This window comes from Knufia obscura, assembly GCF_036327395.1.
Source record: "Knufia obscura strain CCFEE 5817 isolate CBS 148926 chromosome Unknown scaffold_8, whole genome shotgun sequence".
Taxonomy (NCBI): Eukaryota; Fungi; Ascomycota; class Eurotiomycetes; order Chaetothyriales; family Trichomeriaceae; genus Knufia; species Knufia obscura.
In genome coordinates, this window is record NW_027042694.1 from 1041865 (window position 1) to 1059944 (window position 18080).

At 50.5% G+C, this 18080-nt stretch overlaps 7 protein-coding genes across 7 annotated transcripts; 3 read left to right on the forward strand and 4 right to left on the reverse strand.

The window, feature by feature from the left end:
- Window positions 1–124: 124 nt before the first annotated feature.
- PMZ80_007216 (uncharacterized protein) lies at window positions 125–1756 on the reverse strand (the record flags this gene model as incomplete). The annotated part of the gene is made up of 1 exon (XM_064875624.1): window positions 125–1756. One exon carries the CDS (start codon window positions 1754–1756, stop codon window positions 125–127), a length of 1632 nt encoding a protein of 543 aa, XP_064728889.1.
- Window positions 1757–1840: 84 nt separating this feature from the next.
- PMZ80_007217 (uncharacterized protein) lies at window positions 1841–3197 on the reverse strand (the record flags this gene model as incomplete). Its single annotated transcript, XM_064875625.1, has 3 exons — window positions 1841–2328; window positions 2376–3113; window positions 3158–3197. 3 exons carry the CDS (start codon window positions 3195–3197, stop codon window positions 1841–1843), a joined length of 1266 nt encoding a protein of 421 aa, XP_064728890.1.
- A 281-nt stretch (window positions 3198–3478) lies between these two features.
- RDS2 (Transcription factor) lies at window positions 3479–4707 on the reverse strand (the record flags this gene model as incomplete). Its single annotated transcript, XM_064875626.1, has 4 exons — window positions 3479–3530; window positions 3580–3773; window positions 3821–4593; window positions 4644–4707. The coding sequence occupies 4 exons, from the start codon at window positions 4705–4707 to the stop codon at window positions 3479–3481; spliced, it is 1083 nt and encodes a 360-aa protein (XP_064728891.1).
- Window positions 4708–5924: 1217 nt separating this feature from the next.
- PMZ80_007219 (uncharacterized protein) lies at window positions 5925–7978 on the forward strand (the record flags this gene model as incomplete). Its single annotated transcript, XM_064875627.1, has 2 exons — window positions 5925–6515; window positions 6773–7978. The coding sequence occupies 2 exons, from the start codon at window positions 5925–5927 to the stop codon at window positions 7976–7978; spliced, it is 1797 nt and encodes a 598-aa protein (XP_064728892.1).
- A 2310-nt stretch (window positions 7979–10288) lies between these two features.
- Window positions 10289–12057, reverse strand: CCT4 (T-complex protein 1 subunit delta; the record flags this gene model as incomplete). Its single annotated transcript, XM_064875628.1, has 2 exons — window positions 10289–11776; window positions 11917–12057. 2 exons carry the CDS (start codon window positions 12055–12057, stop codon window positions 10289–10291), a joined length of 1629 nt encoding a protein of 542 aa, XP_064728893.1.
- A 467-nt stretch (window positions 12058–12524) lies between these two features.
- Window positions 12525–13941, forward strand: RPT1 (26S proteasome regulatory subunit 7; the record flags this gene model as incomplete). The annotated part of the gene is made up of 3 exons (XM_064875629.1): window positions 12525–12527; window positions 12576–12667; window positions 12717–13941. 3 exons carry the CDS (start codon window positions 12525–12527, stop codon window positions 13939–13941), a joined length of 1320 nt encoding a protein of 439 aa, XP_064728894.1.
- A 1973-nt stretch (window positions 13942–15914) lies between these two features.
- Window positions 15915–17571, forward strand: SDH1_2 (succinate dehydrogenase flavoprotein subunit; the record flags this gene model as incomplete). The annotated part of the gene is made up of 2 exons (XM_064875630.1): window positions 15915–16821; window positions 16871–17571. The coding sequence occupies 2 exons, from the start codon at window positions 15915–15917 to the stop codon at window positions 17569–17571; spliced, it is 1608 nt and encodes a 535-aa protein (XP_064728895.1).
- Between the last annotated feature and the right edge of the window lie 509 nt (window positions 17572–18080).

Genomic DNA, 18080 nt, shown 5'->3' on the forward strand with positions numbered 1-18080 from the left:
GGGAGCAATGTTGAAAGGACGCCGGTAGACTCAATTCGGCAGGCCTCGGAAGGATCCGTCAAGGTAATCAGTCGCAAACACATGAGACGGTACACAAGTCTTGCTAGCTTTTGTCACATACCTGCTATTTGCCCTGCTGCACGCCATCAAAAAGCTCACCGGTCTTACTCCGCAGTATCTCGGCCAATCCATCGCTGACAGTACTCACAAGCTCAGCAACTTCCACAGCTTGCGATGCCCACTGCTGTGCCAACTTCCGGTCTCCAGCAGTGAACAGGTCAATAGCCATATTGAACAGCTTTGTAGCAAGCCACTGAAGCTCTTCAGGAGGATATCTGTGCTGCAAATCAGAAGACATGTCAATATCACCACCTCCATCCAAACCAGGGCTATTCTTTGCCAGATCGACAGCCTGCTTCACCACTGACTGTAGCATAGTGAGACTCTGCTCCATCTTCGTGTTCGGCATGACTTTCTCGATGTCCTCAAGGAGCAGCTGAGCGACACATCTGATCCACCTAGCAGCTTGCTCAAGGTTGTATTCCTGTACTTGTCTCAGAGCTTGTATGATCTGACCGAGCAGTCTTGCCGCAGATATAGATGGGATTTGCAAGCCGTTCAGATGCGGAAAAGCATCTGCGCCGCTGGCAAACGCGAGCACAGTATCAGCCAAGAGTGCATACGTAGCGGCAGGAGCTTGCAATTCATTCACGGTACCCAGAAACTGCTTGACACTGATCTCATCGAATGCAGTGTCATCTGCGAGGTATGTATGTGCGTTCACGAAGAGTAATGCCTCGAAAGCTGGCGGCACTAGAGTCTGCAGCTGCCCTTGCATAAGCTCCTGCTCCTCCTTGCCGCAAGCTGTCTGTGACCGATACTGCTCTTGGAGGGTGGTAAAGATCCTGAACACGTTCTGATATAGCACAAATCGACACTCACTAGTCTTTGGTTTCGAACGGCTGTCATACGATGTCAGAGGCAGGTCCTCTACAGAATAGCTAGCTGTGGCGTTTCGTGCTTCCGAAGCATATAGAACAGCTTGCATAAACATCGAGTCGCGTAGTTGCGTTCTGCGCTCCGCAGAAAGTGCTACTTCGATAGGTACGCCATCATCAGGGTGACACAGTCGATTTGAGTATCGAAGCAGATCGATTATGTACCTCGCTGGCCAAGTCTTTGCATTTGTGCGAGCAACCTCGAAGCTCTTTTCTTCGAACCAACCAGTTTTGAACCCTGTTGCAGGCTGTCGAACCTTCGGTGCATGAGAAGACTTGTTCTGCAGGATGATAGCGTGCTTGAAGACAGCGCACAATCGCGTCAAGATTTCGTCAGGTGGCTGTGTTTGAGGTCTTATGCCGGCAATGGCCTCCAGCAAACTTTTGGTTGTGTATTTGAGCATTTCTGCTAGATCGACATCTGAAGAGGGCGAATGCAGGTGCTTCTCAACTACACGCTGCAAGAGTTGAGCCGTGTCGAGAGGCTTGCCATACTTGACACTCTCACCGATGCACGCGTAGAGAAGCTGATCCATGTCGCCCTGACCGTTAGTGACAGTATTCAAGCAAGATTGTGCTTCCTCTTCGTTCCCAGACCTGACAGCTGCACAGTATGCAAGATACCTGCTATACTTGTTGTTTCGCTGAATGAAGGACATCTGATCGAGCATCTGATGTGCGAGGCTGTTGTTTGAGACCAGTAGATGATAGCTGATCAGTTGCCTTTCAAGCTTGCCTAGGCTAGCTTCTCCAGCCATTTCGAATAAGGGATGGAGACCAAGTTGACACCATAGCATAGCAAGAGATCGAGCTCCCCTTTTGTCAGTCTCACGTATCATCTTCTAGACCAATACATGAGCTGCTTGGGCGGCGACCGGGCCAAGGCTACACTTCATTGCTTCGGAGAAGACCCCCAGCTCCTGCTCTAGACCTTGCACGACTGGAGCGGAACCAGAGAAGTCCTGAGTGGAATGCATTGCGATATAGCTAACAATCGACTTCTCTGTCCAGTCAAAGTTGCCCTCGGGAATAAGCCGTTGAAGCAAATAGTGCTTCAGGCATCTGGTAGCATGCAATGGACTAGCAGACGTCAATTGCTGAATGTAGTACATGATAAGCCTGTGGTTGGCCTCAATGAGGTGTGCGGTGTGAATAATTCCTTCTAGCTGATTGGAGATGGTATCAGAATCAAGCTCATGCTGATTGCATGCCACTTCGAGGGAGAGCAGGAGGATGGGGAGCTTGGCTCCATATTCCTTCTCGAGTTGTTTGAGTATGTCACGAGCTCGCACTGCGTCATCATGATCTGGCAGCGCTGAGAGTGCCTGAGCTGAGACTAGTCAACATCAGGTGCATAACGCACAGAGATGGACTTACCCAGACAGTGCATGACATTGAGTCGAAGGTCTGAACCTGCAAAACTATCGTAAGCCCCATCTGCGTTCATCATGTGCATTGCACGTTCGAGCCAGCTTATGGCACTGTGGATATCTTGTTGACTCAAACACTCTCTTCCTATCTCGAACAAGAGGTCAACAATCTTCTCTGCATCTGCCTCTTGAAGACGATACGGCATGTTTAGCAGAGAAGAGTAATGACGATCTGCGAGGTCAGCACGATGCCGTCTCCAGTCGTAGAGAAGCCTAAGACTGTAGTAGTCAATCATGCATGATATGTGTTCTTGAACATTTTCCTGATTCGTGTCGACTTTGTTCAGCAGGATAGGTGTATTGGCCTCAAGCTCAAGTACCCTTCCAGCAAGCTCGACTAGCCCTGCTTGCAAACATTCTCTTGTGGCTGTGAGGAAATTCTCGAACAGCTTTGATATGTTTGCACTCTTTTTCGAGCTTGGTGGAGCAATGCTAGCCAGGAGTAGGTACGTGAAGGCTCGCAATTTGGCAACGCCAGCGATGTTCTGAGGATTACCAGACGCCGAGATAAGATTGCAGCTGTTCCAGATACACACAGCGTGTTCTCTCAGTTCGATCTTTTGGGACTTGGAAAACTCGGTCGGTGCAAGTGGCAAAGTGCTGGTGTAGAGTAACACATCTGGGCAGTCGTCGGGTAAGGCATTTTGTGATTTCTGTAGAACAGACCTGAGATGTGAAGAGAAATCTGTTGAGCGTAAGCATGATACGCTGCAGTTCGGTCACTCTCACCAATGATGCTTCCAGTCTGGCTTCTCGAAGCGACAGTCATGTTGAATCCACTTAGCACGTATCTGATTTCAATTGGAGCGATATCTATGCTCGCAACTGAAAGTCGGTAAGGAGAGAAGAAGCGTGCGAGAGCGAAGGTGCAAATGAGATAATTCCGCCCATCCCGCCTTCCATTTCTGCCGGTTCCTTCCAAAACCTATTTTGATCGCTTAGGTCGTGCCTGCCTGGGGACCTCTCTCAACAACTTGAACGCCATTGCTAGAAACCAAAACTACCTAACACTATGTGCATGCGCCGCAAATGTACATGGCAATGCTGTTATCAATGCCTCATGGGATTGATGGGCAGAAAGTTGCCTACGATTAGCGAGGGTCTGTCGATGGTCAGTCTCTGTGCTCTCATACTGTGGACATTCGACCTACATATTGTGATTGTCGCGTTTTATGGTGAAGGAGAAGCAGCATTGAATATCCTGGTCCGCACCTGCCATCGGACTTCTCAGTGTACAGCTCGTCAGCATGGCTTTCTGCTGCTGGTCGAAGCAGATTGCGCAAAACTTCTCCCAGTAGCTCACAAGCTGATCTTCCACAATAAAGTCGTGTATTGCAAGTTTGCCCTAGTCATCGTCAGCATTGGCGGTATAGGTAAGAGCTGCCGACTCACGTCTCGCAAGGACTCGATCGGTACGTGTATCAACTCTGCCATCTCCTTATTACCCCGGAATATCTCTCCGGTTCTTCTCCAACAACAGGCAGGTATAGCCATGCTGGCGAAAACACGATCATACTCCATCAAGCTCCTTTCGAACCACATCTCGACCAAGACAAGCTCGATATCAGTCAAGCTTTGCATACGTTCCCTGAACTTCGGGCGAAAACGGTCCAGCTGCATCAGTATCTTGTGCCTAGAAGATGGCTTCATGTTCTTCTCCATGTACTTGTTCAGCCTAGCATAGCCATTGACGTAATTGAAGGGTTTCAGCAAGCCGGCATCGTATTTGGCTTTCAGTAGCTTGTTCATTCGTTCTTCTGGAGGATCGGTGCCAGCCGGGTCTGCTGCAGTCATGTAGTATTTCTCTCGGGCTTTATCGGAGATGGGCTTGGCGGATGCTGGGCGAGAGATCATTGGCCCTTGCAAAGCCGGGTATTGCTGACCACTGGCATTGTTATTGGCTTGGGCATTACCCAGCAGTTCTCCATTGCTTCCCGTCATGGAGACGTTCATCGAGTTCATGAACGACGGGTCATTGTAGGCCGTGATATCCTCTGTCGAAAACATGCCTGTCTCGTCGAATAGACTGGTACTGAGGAAATCGTTGAAGAGGTTGTACTCGTCGTGGACCTCATTTGCGTTGAACATGTAGTTCGGGTGAAAGGACGAGATGTCCGAATGTTTGTTCTGTTGAAGAAACTGGTCGTTGAAGTTGAAGGCAGGAGCTGGGACGTATCAGCACTGTTTATACTTTTCCGCTCCGAGATGTTCCTACCTTGCTGCGAGCTATCAGCAATAGCCAGAGGTTGGTTCATGGAGCCGGCGTTTGAGACAGACATATCATCGGCTGTTCCTGGCCTCAAGTCCACACTACTGGTTGCAAGCAGGGCTGAGCCATTGCTGTCCAGCGCCGGAGTAGTGCTTGTCCTGGGCTGGCCATTGAAGTCCTGCTTCGGAGAAACTGGTTCGACCTGCTCATCTGCTGCAGTGGAGTCCGGGTCTCCCCCTTTTGATTTCCTGTGCGGTGTGTCTCTGGGCTCATCATGGCACAAGTGCCCAATGTTTCTTTTTATACATCTTTGACAAGGCCGTTCCTGCAATACGTTCCCAGCGGAACGGTTCGTCAGTAGAATGTCGTCAAGGCGCAGGAATCGAGAAGGAGTTAAGAGGTCAGGGGAGTCGTACAGAGTCACAAGTCATATGCTGTGCAGCCCCAGGCGCATAAGTCAGCTAGAGTCCTTCTTGACATATGCGCAGTCATTGGTTTGACTAAAACCGCAGGAGGATGAAATAGGCTCACCGAGCGTCGACAATAGATACACGCTGGGCACAGAGTCAGTCACAGTTTTGCCTGTTATGGTAATAACTCCTGACCATGATTCACCTTGCGCTTCTTCTTTGGGTGAGCTTCACCAGATGTCTTGCGGTCCGTGTGGACAGAGGTAGGGGAACGGTCTTCATTCGATCCAGAACGAGTTGAATCTTGCATGTCCGAGAGCTTGGTGGTGACACTGCTTCGTCGCTTGCCTTCATCTTGACGATCTTGCATTTGCGGTTGAGTTCGAGAGCTGTCCTCGATATGGACAGGCTACTCGATTGACCCTCTCACAGGTCCAGTGCGCGCTGCCAAATGCAGACAATTGGCGCATTGCGCGCGAAACAGTGTTCACCCAGAGACAAATCAGAGCTGCAGAAGCATTGTAAACCTAGGCACGAGCGCAGCTTGCGAAGCAGTCCAGTTGGTGATGGAGGTTCAGAGCTTCTCGGAAAGGCCTGTGACTGAAGAAAGCCGCGGGAAGCGGGGATCCCCATTAATTGATCTTCAGGCACGCTTTATGTCCGCAGCTCATGCATGAACGTGCTTTTGCGCCTTAGGGCCTCACGTGCGTAGCCAATAACAAGTCCACAGAACGCGGTCCTACCTTCACTTAATCCATCGCACCGACATGTTGACTTTTCGGTACTTTCAGCCATCGTGTGACCCCAAGCATCAGCGGATCTTGCAGACAGACATGCGCACTATCGCTTGTCCTCGCTTCCTTGATCCACATTCACAATGCCGCCTCGAATCTATCTCTATGCAGAGATACTAACCCATATCCGGCAGTTGACTCTGCATGCCTCATTGCAAACGGAAAAGGAGGAAGGCACTAAGCTCGATGTTTCGACCGACAAGAAGGTAATTAGTGTGACCCATGATGGCGAAACGCAAAAGCTGTACTTGCCAACTCAAATCTCCGGCGATGCTCAAATCACCTTTCCACTGCAGAGGAAAACTGAAATATCAAGTCGCATTCAGATAGAGGACGAGCACGAATGGAAGTGCATGATTAATAACGAGATCGAAGCACCATGGATGGCAGCAGAACTAACTACTAATGCCGCCATTCAGTGTCGCCATTGCGAGTCCGTGGTTGTGGCGGCAGGCACTATCAAACAATGGAAAGATCTACCAAGCGAGAACTGGGCTGATTTGATGGACTTTTGGTTCTGTCACAAGCCGCATGATGAAGGTCAGAACGATGCTCAGGAAGCTGCAACCGCCAAGGGCTTTTCTTCGAAGAGTGGACTGGCAATCGCTGCTGGCATTGGCATGACAGACTTGATATCACTTGTATTACATGGAGATGACTGCACAAATGTTAAGGTAAGCCTTACCTCAACACACAGATTTGGCAATCTCGGCGAGAAGAAAGAGACTCTCCTTGTTCAGTCTGGTCCTGTTTCTGATACAATCGCCGTAGAACAAATCCATAGCTGAAGGTCTTGATAGTCAGCCTCCGTACGAGGATGGTCGGCTGCTAATGTACTGGAGGCTACCTCATCACATCTCACTTCTGCGATCTCAGAGCATCACAGACCAGGAGGATAAGGCTTGAGGTGACATAGCTAACAGTTTCACAGGCAGCCGAAACACAAAAGAAACCAGATGCAACTGTGCTTCGTTGCAGCAAATGCCTGGAAATGCTGGGCACGACCAACCAGGAAGAAGATCTCGTTCGTCTGCATAAAGCGAGCATCTCCATCGACACGACAGGCACATTAGGCACTTATGAGTCGTACCCATCAACAATATTTACATGTGCTCAAATCCTGTCATTGATCGAAGCTACTGCCCTTAAAAGATTCGTGGTGCATAGTGTTCAGGCTTCCACTAACAGCGAAGACCAAGAGCAGAACGCAGCACCCCTGATCCTCTGGATTTTCAACCCAGATATCTACTATTCGTGTTCTGCATACGATGGCAACGGCGTATTGTCCAACGCAATAATCACTGAGTCTGCGAAGGATCCAAATCCCAATGGTGATGACACATCAAACATTTACAATGAAGGGCACCATACTTCAAATGAAGCCGAATTTGCGCCAGCCGCGGCTGTAGATCAAGACGCTGCCGAACGTAACCCAAACAGCGATAACACTTCTGCAATATATGGAGAAACAGTTGGGCCTCAGTTCGTCTCAGGTGACCTGGAGTTCGAGGTACCCGTGCATACGAAAGAGAAAGGAAGCAGCAATAAGGAAGATGCGAGTGAAGATACACCAGCTTCGACCTTCGGGGACATACCGATCGATTCGATAGAGGAGACGGAGACGCCTCTCATCACTTCAAAGCAGACCCCAGCCAGTGGTTCGTCTACAACTCATGCATCACAAGACTCCGAAACCTCTCAAGGCGATATGTTCCTCGCCGAGGCAATGTCTCAAACACCACAGGCCACAAGTACTACCCAGCACGATACTTCACAGCCAAACGACCACATAAACCTCGTCCATAGAGCTGCGAAGATCTTCTACAAACCACTTCCACCCGACCAGACTGCGATCTCCTTCCTGGACGAAAACACAAATACCCATGAGGATCTCTACCTGCCAAATCCTGCTGATCTTGTCTTCCTCCGCTCAACACTGGAAAAGAGCACGGCTATGCTTCCGAGCAGTGCACGCTCTTTCCAAGACTGGAGTGTTGGCTTACTCAACAGGTATGAGAAAGTGCCCAGTGGGCTGGGTGTCATGCAGGAGAACCCCTTGGCACGTGGCGTTAGTGCGAAGGATGGACGAGTGACGAGATGGGATCTTGGACATGGAGCTGAAGGCCTGTTTGCATGATGGCCTGAGTAGGCAGGAATGCGAGCAAAACCACGTGGCGTATAGGCAAAGTTGGATCCAGACTTAGCCGAAGCGTCCAAGTGCTGTCTTGCGCCCTGGTAGGAGACAAGCAGGATTTCAACAGAGCACCGCACACTGGCCGTATGATCCTCGATAGGAGCGTGAAGAGGCAATATCCCACTCTGAGAGATGGAATAACGTGTCACGCCCCCTTGATTGATCGCCATTGCTAGATATGGGACTGGTGTGATCGGGGTTTGTACCAGCTCAGTGCAAGATGGACGACACTCAGTGAACGTCCCCGACAGGTCTGCTACGCCGCATACGCCAGCTACTCAGAGCACCGTTGATAGCTTACCACTAGCACCCTTCGAAACGCCATTGATCTCGGAACCTATGGTCAACGATCGCATTCGAAAAGGACGGCATATCCCACCACCAAAAGTGACGAAGCACCCAAGGACTTCTTGTACCACGGCTGCCGTTGGGACTATCTCAAACACAACTACCCAAATGCTTCAGTCACGAATATCGTTGAGGGCTTCGAGACTTCCACAGCCTTCCGGAAACGAGATGACGAAGCACTCCACCTGGGTCGCCTGACAAAGCGTGCTGTTAGGAATTCGAGAATCGACCGTATTGGCATAAATAGTCCGCACGACATTATTAACGAGTCGTGTGCTTACGTGCATGACAGAGATAACTGAGGAATGTTTCGGACTGGCGCAAGGACAATCCTTGGACAAACAGCGTGCGGTTGGAACTTTAGTCGGATGAGAAGAGGATAGGCAGGTCTAACATGGTTCAGAGAGTCTGATCAATAATTGCAAACAATGCCACGACATAAGGTCTAAGGCTGAAACACCTTGTAAGACCTTGCGTGCTCGGCCTTGTTGCCGTTTGTCGTCTAGCCGTGTGAAGGGGATTAGGTACCTGAGAAGAAACGCCATCTTACTATTGTAGATCATGCTAGATTTTAACTGTGTTCGCACCTATTTACCACCAAACACTGCGTCACTACCGGTCTACTGTTACCAGTCACTACACATACACCCAACACCGAATCAACCTCATTCAGCTCTGCCCGACCCACGGAGGTCCTGAGAAAATAAATCATCAAGACCCATCCACCTAAACAGCCACTGAGTATCACCTAACTACTCACATCCCATTACCACCGACTCAGAGAAAAACGAAGCTACCTCACCTTACCTCATCCAACCAACCCAGACCCATACAAGCTGAACCACCTCCCAGTCCACCATCCACCCCCCTACCACGCCATGCCACCAATCCTCACCCTCCCCCCGAAATCACCCACCTAATCCTCGAACAAATCTACCTCGATCTCATCCGTCACAAGATCAAGACCGTAACTTCAACGCCTTCCGGCCGTTTGCATTGGCTGTGGATGCGTGTAGGCGGTATAGGAGGGATGTGTTACTTGTGGCTTTCAGAACGGAGGATGGGGGCGTGGCGGGCGCTTGGGGGGAGCGGTGGAGTCGGTTTGGGAGTGTGAGGGAGGAGTTGAGGGGGAGGTTGGAAGGGAAGGGGGCTCGGTGATTCTAAACTTTGAAGCGGAGGGTGGAACAGTGGGATGACTGGATTGTGGTGTGGATGGCTGTTAGTTGGGAAGCTATCAGGTGTTGGACTAGGCTGTGCAAGCGGGAACAATGAGTACTCTGCCTGCCTCGAAAGCGCATTGAGGATGGAAAAGGTGTAGTAAGCTGTGCTAGCGTCTACTTTGGTCGGTAATGGCTTGAATCTTCCAAACAGTACCAAGCGCTTCTTTAGCTGTCAGACATGTCGAGTATTGGTTGTCGCAAGGACTTAGACTGGTCTGCAGGGGGTCAATGTGATCCGGACACAAGAGACTATGATGTATCACCGAGCACTAATAGAAGAGGTTTCTTGCCATTGAGGCGTGGCTATACCATTTTCATTTCTGGATTGGTCGGAGCCGAACAAGTCGCGAGAACAAAAACGACGAGGGCGTTGTCCTAGCCAGCATAAAGCTGGTGAATGGGAAGAGGAGATTGCAATTGTCTTGGTGGGGGAAAAGAATGAGTGCGGGAGACTAGTGTAGATTCTTGACTCTTGCAGCACATCCGCACCCAGCCAGTAAGTACTTCTAATGCCAAAGAAGACGTTGTCTGGGGTATCATAAGTTGATTCAGCCGTCTCTCTTAATGCTTCGCTTTGCAGCAAGCAAGTGCTCGTCGGTCGTCTATACTTTTGTCATCCACGTTCGTATCATCGTACCTGCTTTGCTTGCTCTTGTTTTTGCCTGATCCCGCTATACCTGGCACTTTACCGCGACAAAGCAATATCATCGATCCTCAATATCATCTTCACGGTCTCGCTCGCTAACTCAATGGCACTCGTACACACCAACAGGGGCTGTAATACTCTTTCACTTCCTCCTTGACCATCACCTCTGGCCACACCTCCTCCTCTTATGCTGACAAAAGCGGTCTTCTCTCCCTGTTCGTGCCTTGATCTCAATTCTGTAACCACTTTTATCGAGTTCAGTCCAGCATTCTCAGCGAGCGTTGTAGGAATGACCTCCATGGCATCCGCAAAAGCCTTGAAACATATGGCTTCTGTGCCCGTCAGACCTCGAGAGAGCTTGGATAGATGGTTCGCAACTTCGATCTCGGGGGCGCCCCCACCAACGATCATGGCTCGCTTCTTGACTAGACATCGGATGACACAGAGTGCGTCGTGTAGGGATCGTTCCGCCTCGTCGAGGACTAACAGGTTGGCCCCTCTCGCAACAATGGAGACTGTGTTGTTGTTCGGTGTTCCTGCCAGATGTTTCGGTAACTGTATTCCTGTAATCTTCACATATCTTGCACCCGAGCTCGACACTTCCTCCACCAGATCCGCAGAACCCATTTTGTCCTCCGTGAATGAATCGATGTTTGCGATTGGCTTGCAGCCGGTACTCTTACATAAGAACTCGACCTCATCTCTTTCGATGTCCTTGATCGCGAGGATCTTCAGGCGTTGCAGGAAGTTCAAAGACATGTCGTTTACTGCGTCGCGAAGGATCGACTTCTGGATGAGGAGAACGTTGCATTTTGCTTTCTTGATCTTCTGAACCATGTTGAGGAGGTATTGGCGTTCTTCTTTCAGGATTTTGTCCATCTGTCTGTAGTCATTGACCTGTATTGTGTTCTCCATATCTGGCTTCGGCGGTGATAGTTGGAACTGTATGAGTGCTATTCGTGCCTTTTCGATGCGTGTTGGTCCTCCAGCCGACTTGATGACTTGTTGGTTCAGTACTAGACCGTTGATCATCTCTGAATCCTCGATCGTTCCACCAACCTTTTTCACGACTCTGATATTCCTCAGGTCAACGTTCGTGGAGGTCTTAGGGTCGATTGTGCGCAAGACTGCATCTACTGCCATTGGACCTAGAAGGTCCTTGTACTGTGAGACAATCTTGGAGGAAAGGGAAGTTTCGGCGGCGGACAGGAGGGTGTTTCGGTCGGCAAGGTTGACGGGGACAGACATGTCCTCCAGGACTTTCACTGCTTCTGCTGCAGCGCGCTGGAATGCCTCTGCGATGATCGTGGGATGAATGCCTTTTCCTAGTAGCCTCTCTGCCGCTCCCAACAGACTTCCTGCTATGACCACGACGGAGGTAGTACCGTCTCCTGCCTCGACATCCTGTGCGCCGGAAAGATCGACTAGCATTTTAGCACTGGGGTGCATTACGCTCATACTCTTCAGCATAGTGTTGCCGTCGTTGGTGATCAGGTTCTCTCCTTTGCCAGATTGAATCATTTTGTCCTAGGCGGTGTATTAGCATCCCAGTAGCCCGTATACCATGCTAGGAGGTTCGCGACCAAGTACGGCCTGCGTTGTGAAGCCGCATTATGTTGCATTGCTGCGTGATCGAGCTGGGACAGGTTTCTTAGGAAAAGACTTACCATGCCTCGAGGACCCAGCGATGTCCTCACCGCTTCTGCCACAGCTCTCGCTGCCATGATGTTTGCATTTCTTACTGCCATCGGCTTCTCCTTGTCCTTGAACACGCCAGTGTTGCCCTGAATACCTAGAGCTGCCGCCATGGTTCGTGGTCCTAAGAGACCGGCGCAGAGACGAAATTGCAATTGCTTGACAGGCCGCCGACTCGAGCCAGCAACAAGATTCTTCCGAGTAAGTGTGATCGGGGTCGTCGTGGGATATGCCAGGAAATGGTATAAGCGTCGTCAATGAGTACAAGTATACCGGACGAGTTTCTGGTTCGTACGAGGGCAACCGTGGGCAACCTGCGGGTTGCGACTGCCAAACTTCAGAATAATTTTGTTTGCTCAGTTTGCCGTGTTCGCTTCTTGAATGACGCCGCATCACCAGTGCCTGGCTCATCGCCGAGCACTCAAGTTCATGTTGACATCTATCCGGACACTCACCTCACCAGTTCTCAGAGCCGAATCACTCCGTCCGACCTGTTCTTTCAGCGCCTGTATCCGCCAGTCACATCAAGATATCCAAATACACCTTTCCCTACAGATAGCACGTTCATTAAGTGGTCGCAATGGTGAGTTGCGTTGATTCTAGCAGCAAGCAGGCCTCTAACTTCTCGTAGCCGTCAGCCACGGGGAAGAACTGGGAGAAATACCAGAAAGAATTTGCCGACGATGAGACCCCAGAAAAGAAAATCACTCCCTTGACAGACGAGTAGGTCCTCTATAACAAGGCGATCGCGCCGCCATACTGACTCGGCCAGGGATATTCAAGTACTCAAGACCTACGGTGCAGCACCCTATGCCGCTGCCCTGAAATCCATCGAGAAACAAATCAAAGACAAGCAGCAAAGCATAAACGAGAAGATCGGTGTGAAAGAGTCAGATACCGGTCTTGCGCCACCGCATCTATGGGATATTGCCGCCGACCGACAACGGATGTCAGAAGAGCAGCCACTACAAGTTGCGAGATGTACCAAGATCATACAAGACGAGAAGGATACCGAGAAGAGCAAATATGTCATCAACGTCAAGCAGATAGCGAAGTTCGTTGTCAACCTCGGTGAAAGAGTGTCGCCGACAGATATTGAGGAAGGAATGAGGGTAGGTGTCGATCGCCAGAAGTACTCGATTATGCTCCCTTTGCCTCCTAAGATCGATCCGAGTGTCACCATGATGACGGTAGAAGACAAGCCCGATGTCACGTACGGAGATGTGGGTGGCTGCAAGGAGCAGATTGAGAAGCTAAGAGAAGTCGTCGAAATGCCGCTGCTGTCGCCTGAGCGATTTGTCAGTTTGGGTATCGATCCTCCAAAGGGCGCACTTCTATACGGACCACCAGGAACAGGAAAGACGCTTTGCGCAAGAGCTGTGGCCAACAGGACAGACGCGACGTTCATCAGAGTCATCGGATCAGAACTGGTCCAGAAATATGTTGGAGAGGGCGCCAGGATGGTTCGAGAGCTCTTTGAAATGGCACGGACAAAGAAAGCATGCATCATCTTCTTCGACGAAATCGACGCTATTGGCGGTGCTAGATTCGACGATGGCGCAGGTGGTGACAACGAGGTACAGAGAACTATGTTGGAGCTGATTACACAACTTGATGGTTTCGACTCGAGAGGAAATATCAAGGTTATGTTCGCCACCAACAGACCGAGTACGCTGGATCCAGCCCTGATGAGACCCGGTCGTATCGACAGGAAGATCGAGTTCAGCTTACCGGATCTGGATGGCCGTGCCAACATCATGCGGATTCATGCGAAGAGTATGTCTGTGGAGCGTGATATCAGATGGGAGTTGATATCGAGGTTATGTCCCAACTCAACTGGTGCCGAGTTGAGGTCCGTTGCGACAGAGGCGGGTATGTTCGCCATTCGAGCCAGGAGGAAAGTCGCTACGGAGAAGGACTTCTTGGCTGCGGTGGACAAGGTCATCAAGGAGGGTGGGAAGTTCAATTCCACGGCGGCGTATGCGCAGTATAATTAGAATTGAGATGGTATCGGACTGGGTTATGTTTCAGCGGTGCATTGTTCCGGGGAGTAGACGGCTTCACGGTCAGATGTACAACATGAGAGGTCCTGGAAGGCTAGTACTAGACATGGCATTGCAAGTCTTATTCTCTTGAAATGTCGCCAGTGCATTTCTTAATCTTCTCTTTTGCTTGCAATGGTTTCTGAACTGCGCATCGGTAACCAGCCGGTCTTTGGTCCATGAATACATGAGCATCGGCATCAGCATGCCGTTCATATCCTGATTCCCTTAGGTCTAGACCATACTAACAACACTAAATTCAGCTCGACCTCAATGTTGGTGAGCTACTATCTCGGACCCCAACTGATGCCCTGTTCAAGGTACAGGCGGGCACCCAGCGAAAGAATGATCGTCCAACTCCATCTTACCGTTGGGCTCAGTTAATACTGAGGTCAATAACATCCGAAGCAAGGACCGGGAGTTTCGGTGTTGTTGGTGTCAGCAAGCCGGATGCTGCGACTGTGAGCTTTTGTGCTATTATGTTGGTTAGCAGGATTGTACACAGGACGGTCGGACGCGAGAGATCTCTGCATTGGAAAGAAAAGGGAGGATGAAGGCTAGGTACTGGGAGCATCCACTAGAGCGTTCGATTTGGCGAAGTGCTTTTCTATTATTCGACTGTAAGATACCCTTCGAGCTCGCCTGGCTTCGATAACAGTGTTGTTGGTTTTCGGCACTGCTTCTCTGATCGGCCTGGTCCTGCTGTCATATCTGCTACTATTTCCCCCTGGAGACTTTACTGCAGCGAATGGCTGGTGCCCCTGACGTGCGTTAGCACACCAGAAATGCCCTGTATTCCATGTCAGCTTCGAATCTGCACTAAGAGAATATCCCCAACATGAAGGACTCTCTGTGGGTGGCTGCGTTGTGTGAACGTTACACACACATCTTATGAGCATCTTCGAGCATCTGGAAAATGAGGTTCCCATCACTACCACGACACTTGAGTTGACAGATTCATCTCTGGCTGAATCGCCTTGAAACCAGCAATGTGTTGAGAGCGCTCGAAGGCAACAGGGCTGAAATGGTAAGTTATGATGGGAACATGGCTGGAACTGGTACTGAACTGTTCAGCTCGTCGACAGTCATTCCTTCTGAATACTTTGAGCCACACAATGGAGTCTCCTTGGGGACGTAAACGCGTGCAACAATATGCCTCATGCTATCAGGAGTGAGGGGCCAAATGTGTGAAGGAAGGCACAAGATCGCACATGAAGGCGAGCTGTCCGGATGGATCCTACTTCGATTTCTTTAGGCCTTCTCTGATTGGTCGGCCGATGCTTTCATCTGGCCGCGGCTCCGAGCTCGATCTGCGCTAAAGTTGCCTTCCATCGTGAACATCATCGAAGAAGTCAATTCACGACGAGTATATCGTTGTGGCCACAACCTCACCACTCTCCTCTCCTCGTGTCCCTCATCTTGTTTCTCGCAGCGCATAGTCAAGATGAGCTCTTCCAGCTTTCTGCGGAGCCTGAGGCCTGCATGCAAGCAGTTCTCCAGACAGACACGACGACCTTTCTCCTCCACAAGCGCCACGTCGAGGATAATAACGAATGGAACGAACCCTCTACGGGCCAAGGAGGCTCAAGGCTACATTGCCAGCAAGTAAGGATATATCTTCCTTCAGCGGGATGCGCGCTGACATGCTTAGATATCCTGTGGTTGACCACGAATACGATGGTAAACCCATCGATGCCTTGCTACGCACGAGACACTGACAAAGGAAAAAGCATTGGTGGTAGGCGCCGGAGGAGCTGGTCTCAGAGCTGCATTCGGTCTTGCAGAAGCAGGATTCAATACAGCATGTATATCGAAACTGTTCCCTACGAGAAGTCACACGGTTGCGGCCCAAGGAGGTATCAACGCAGCTCTCGGAAAGTCAGTACGCACCATGGAAATAGCGAGGAAGAAGTTAACATCTCTGTAGCATGCACGAGGACGACTGGAGATGGCACATGTACGACACTGTAAAAGGTTCGGACTGGCTAGGTGACCAGGACGCCATCCACTACATGACCCGAGAAGCGCCACAGTCCGTTATCGAACTCGAAAGCTACGGATGCCCATTCTCCAGAACAGAGGACGGCAGGATTTACCAGCGAGCGTTCGGTGGCCAATCGCAAAAGTTCGGAAAAGGTGGTCAGGCTTACAGATGTTGCGCTGCCGCAGACAGAACCGGCCACGCCCTCCTACATACTCTCTACGGTCAATCGCTCGCTCACAACACCAACTACTTCATCGAGTACTTCGCCCTCGACTTGATCATGGAGGATGGCAAGTGTAAGGGTGTTGTGGCATATAACCAGGAAGACGGCACACTCCACAGATTCCGATCACACAACACTGTTCTGGCTACAGGTGGATATGGCCGAGCCTACTTCTCTTGCACATCCGCTCACACGTGTACTGGTGATGGTATGGCCATGGTCGCCCGTGCAGGTCTGCCTAATCAGGATTTGGAATTCGTCCAGTTCCACCCAACAGGTATCTATGGTGCTGGCTGCTTGATCACTGAAGGTTCCCGAGGCGAGGGTGGATATCTGCTCAACTCCGAGGGTGAACGGTTCATGGAACGATACGCGCCCACCGCCAAGGATCTTGCTTCTAGAGATGTTGTTTCACGGTCAATGACTATGGAGATCCGAGAAGGCCGTGGTGTTGGACCAGACAAGGACCACATCTATCTCCAGCTCAGTCACTTACCACCCGAGATTCTTCACGAGCGACTGCCAGGTATCTCCGAAACCGCTTCGATTTTCGCTGGCGTCGACGTTACCAAGCAGCCAATTCCTGTTCTACCGACTGTTCACTACAACATGGGAGGTATTCCGACGAGTATGAAATCCCGTTGTCCTTACATGTCATCGTTGCTAACTGTTTTCAGAATATACCGGTGAAGTTCTCCGAGTCAATGACCAGGGCAAGGATGAGGTTGTGCCTGGACTTTTTGCTTGTGGTGAAGCCGCTTGCGTATCTGTCCACGGTGCTAACCGACTTGGTGCTAACTCACTGCTCGACTTGATCGTTTTCGGTCGTGCTGTATCACACACCATCCGTGACAACTTCTCGCCGAACCAGCCTCATCCCGAAATTGCGGCGGACGCCGGAGCCGAGGCTATTGATACCTTAGACAGAGTTCGAACAGCAGACGGCAGCAAGACGACATCTGAGATCCGGGCGCAAATGCAGAAGGTCATGCAGACGGATGTCTCCGTTTTCCGAACACAAGAATCGTTGGACGAGGGTGTCAAGAAAATCAACGACGTCGACCAACTGTTCTCAGACTTGTCAATCAAGGATCGATCCATGATCTGGAACTCAGACCTCGTTGAGTCCCTTGAGCTCCGAAACCTGCTTACATGCGCTACACAGACAGCAGCGTCAGCGGCCAACCGAAAGGAATCGAGAGGCGCCCACGCAAGAGAGGACTACCCAGAGAGAGACGACGAGCACTGGATGAAGCACACACTGTCTTGGCAGAAGAAGCCACAAGGCAAGGTCGAGCTTGGCTACAGACAGGTTATTCCGCATACCCTGGATGAAGCTGAGTGCAAGGCTGTTCCACCATTCAAGAGAACGTACTAGATTATTGATCATCATGATGATGAGGGAAGACTAGTGCGATATGTGATGAACAGCTACAGCACTTTGGCAAGCGGTCAACGCACTGTGCGTGTAGCGCTTTTAGGAGCTAGGCGAAGGAGCGTTTATGATGGCTGCACATGGCTTTGAGGCCTACCACTTTCTACGCAGCGATTATGTATATGTTATGTGTGTCATGAAAAATTTATTCTATATTCGACTTGCTGCTCGCGACATTACAATGCCGCATTTTGTTTCTTCTCAAAACAAATGTATCTATGAGTGACGTCAACTTGCACTGGGTTTAAACTCTTGCTACGTATTCCGCCTCTCCAGTATCTACACTGCCCTTGTGTTTCTGAATTGCCAGTGTGCTACAGTAACTGCTGACGACAATCCCATGGCGGAGCAAGAAGTAGTGATAGCCCCAACAGGTTCATACAAGATCAATTCTTCAGCACGAGATGACGAGAAAGCCGTCAAGAGCTGGGGCTTCTCGCATGTATTTACCT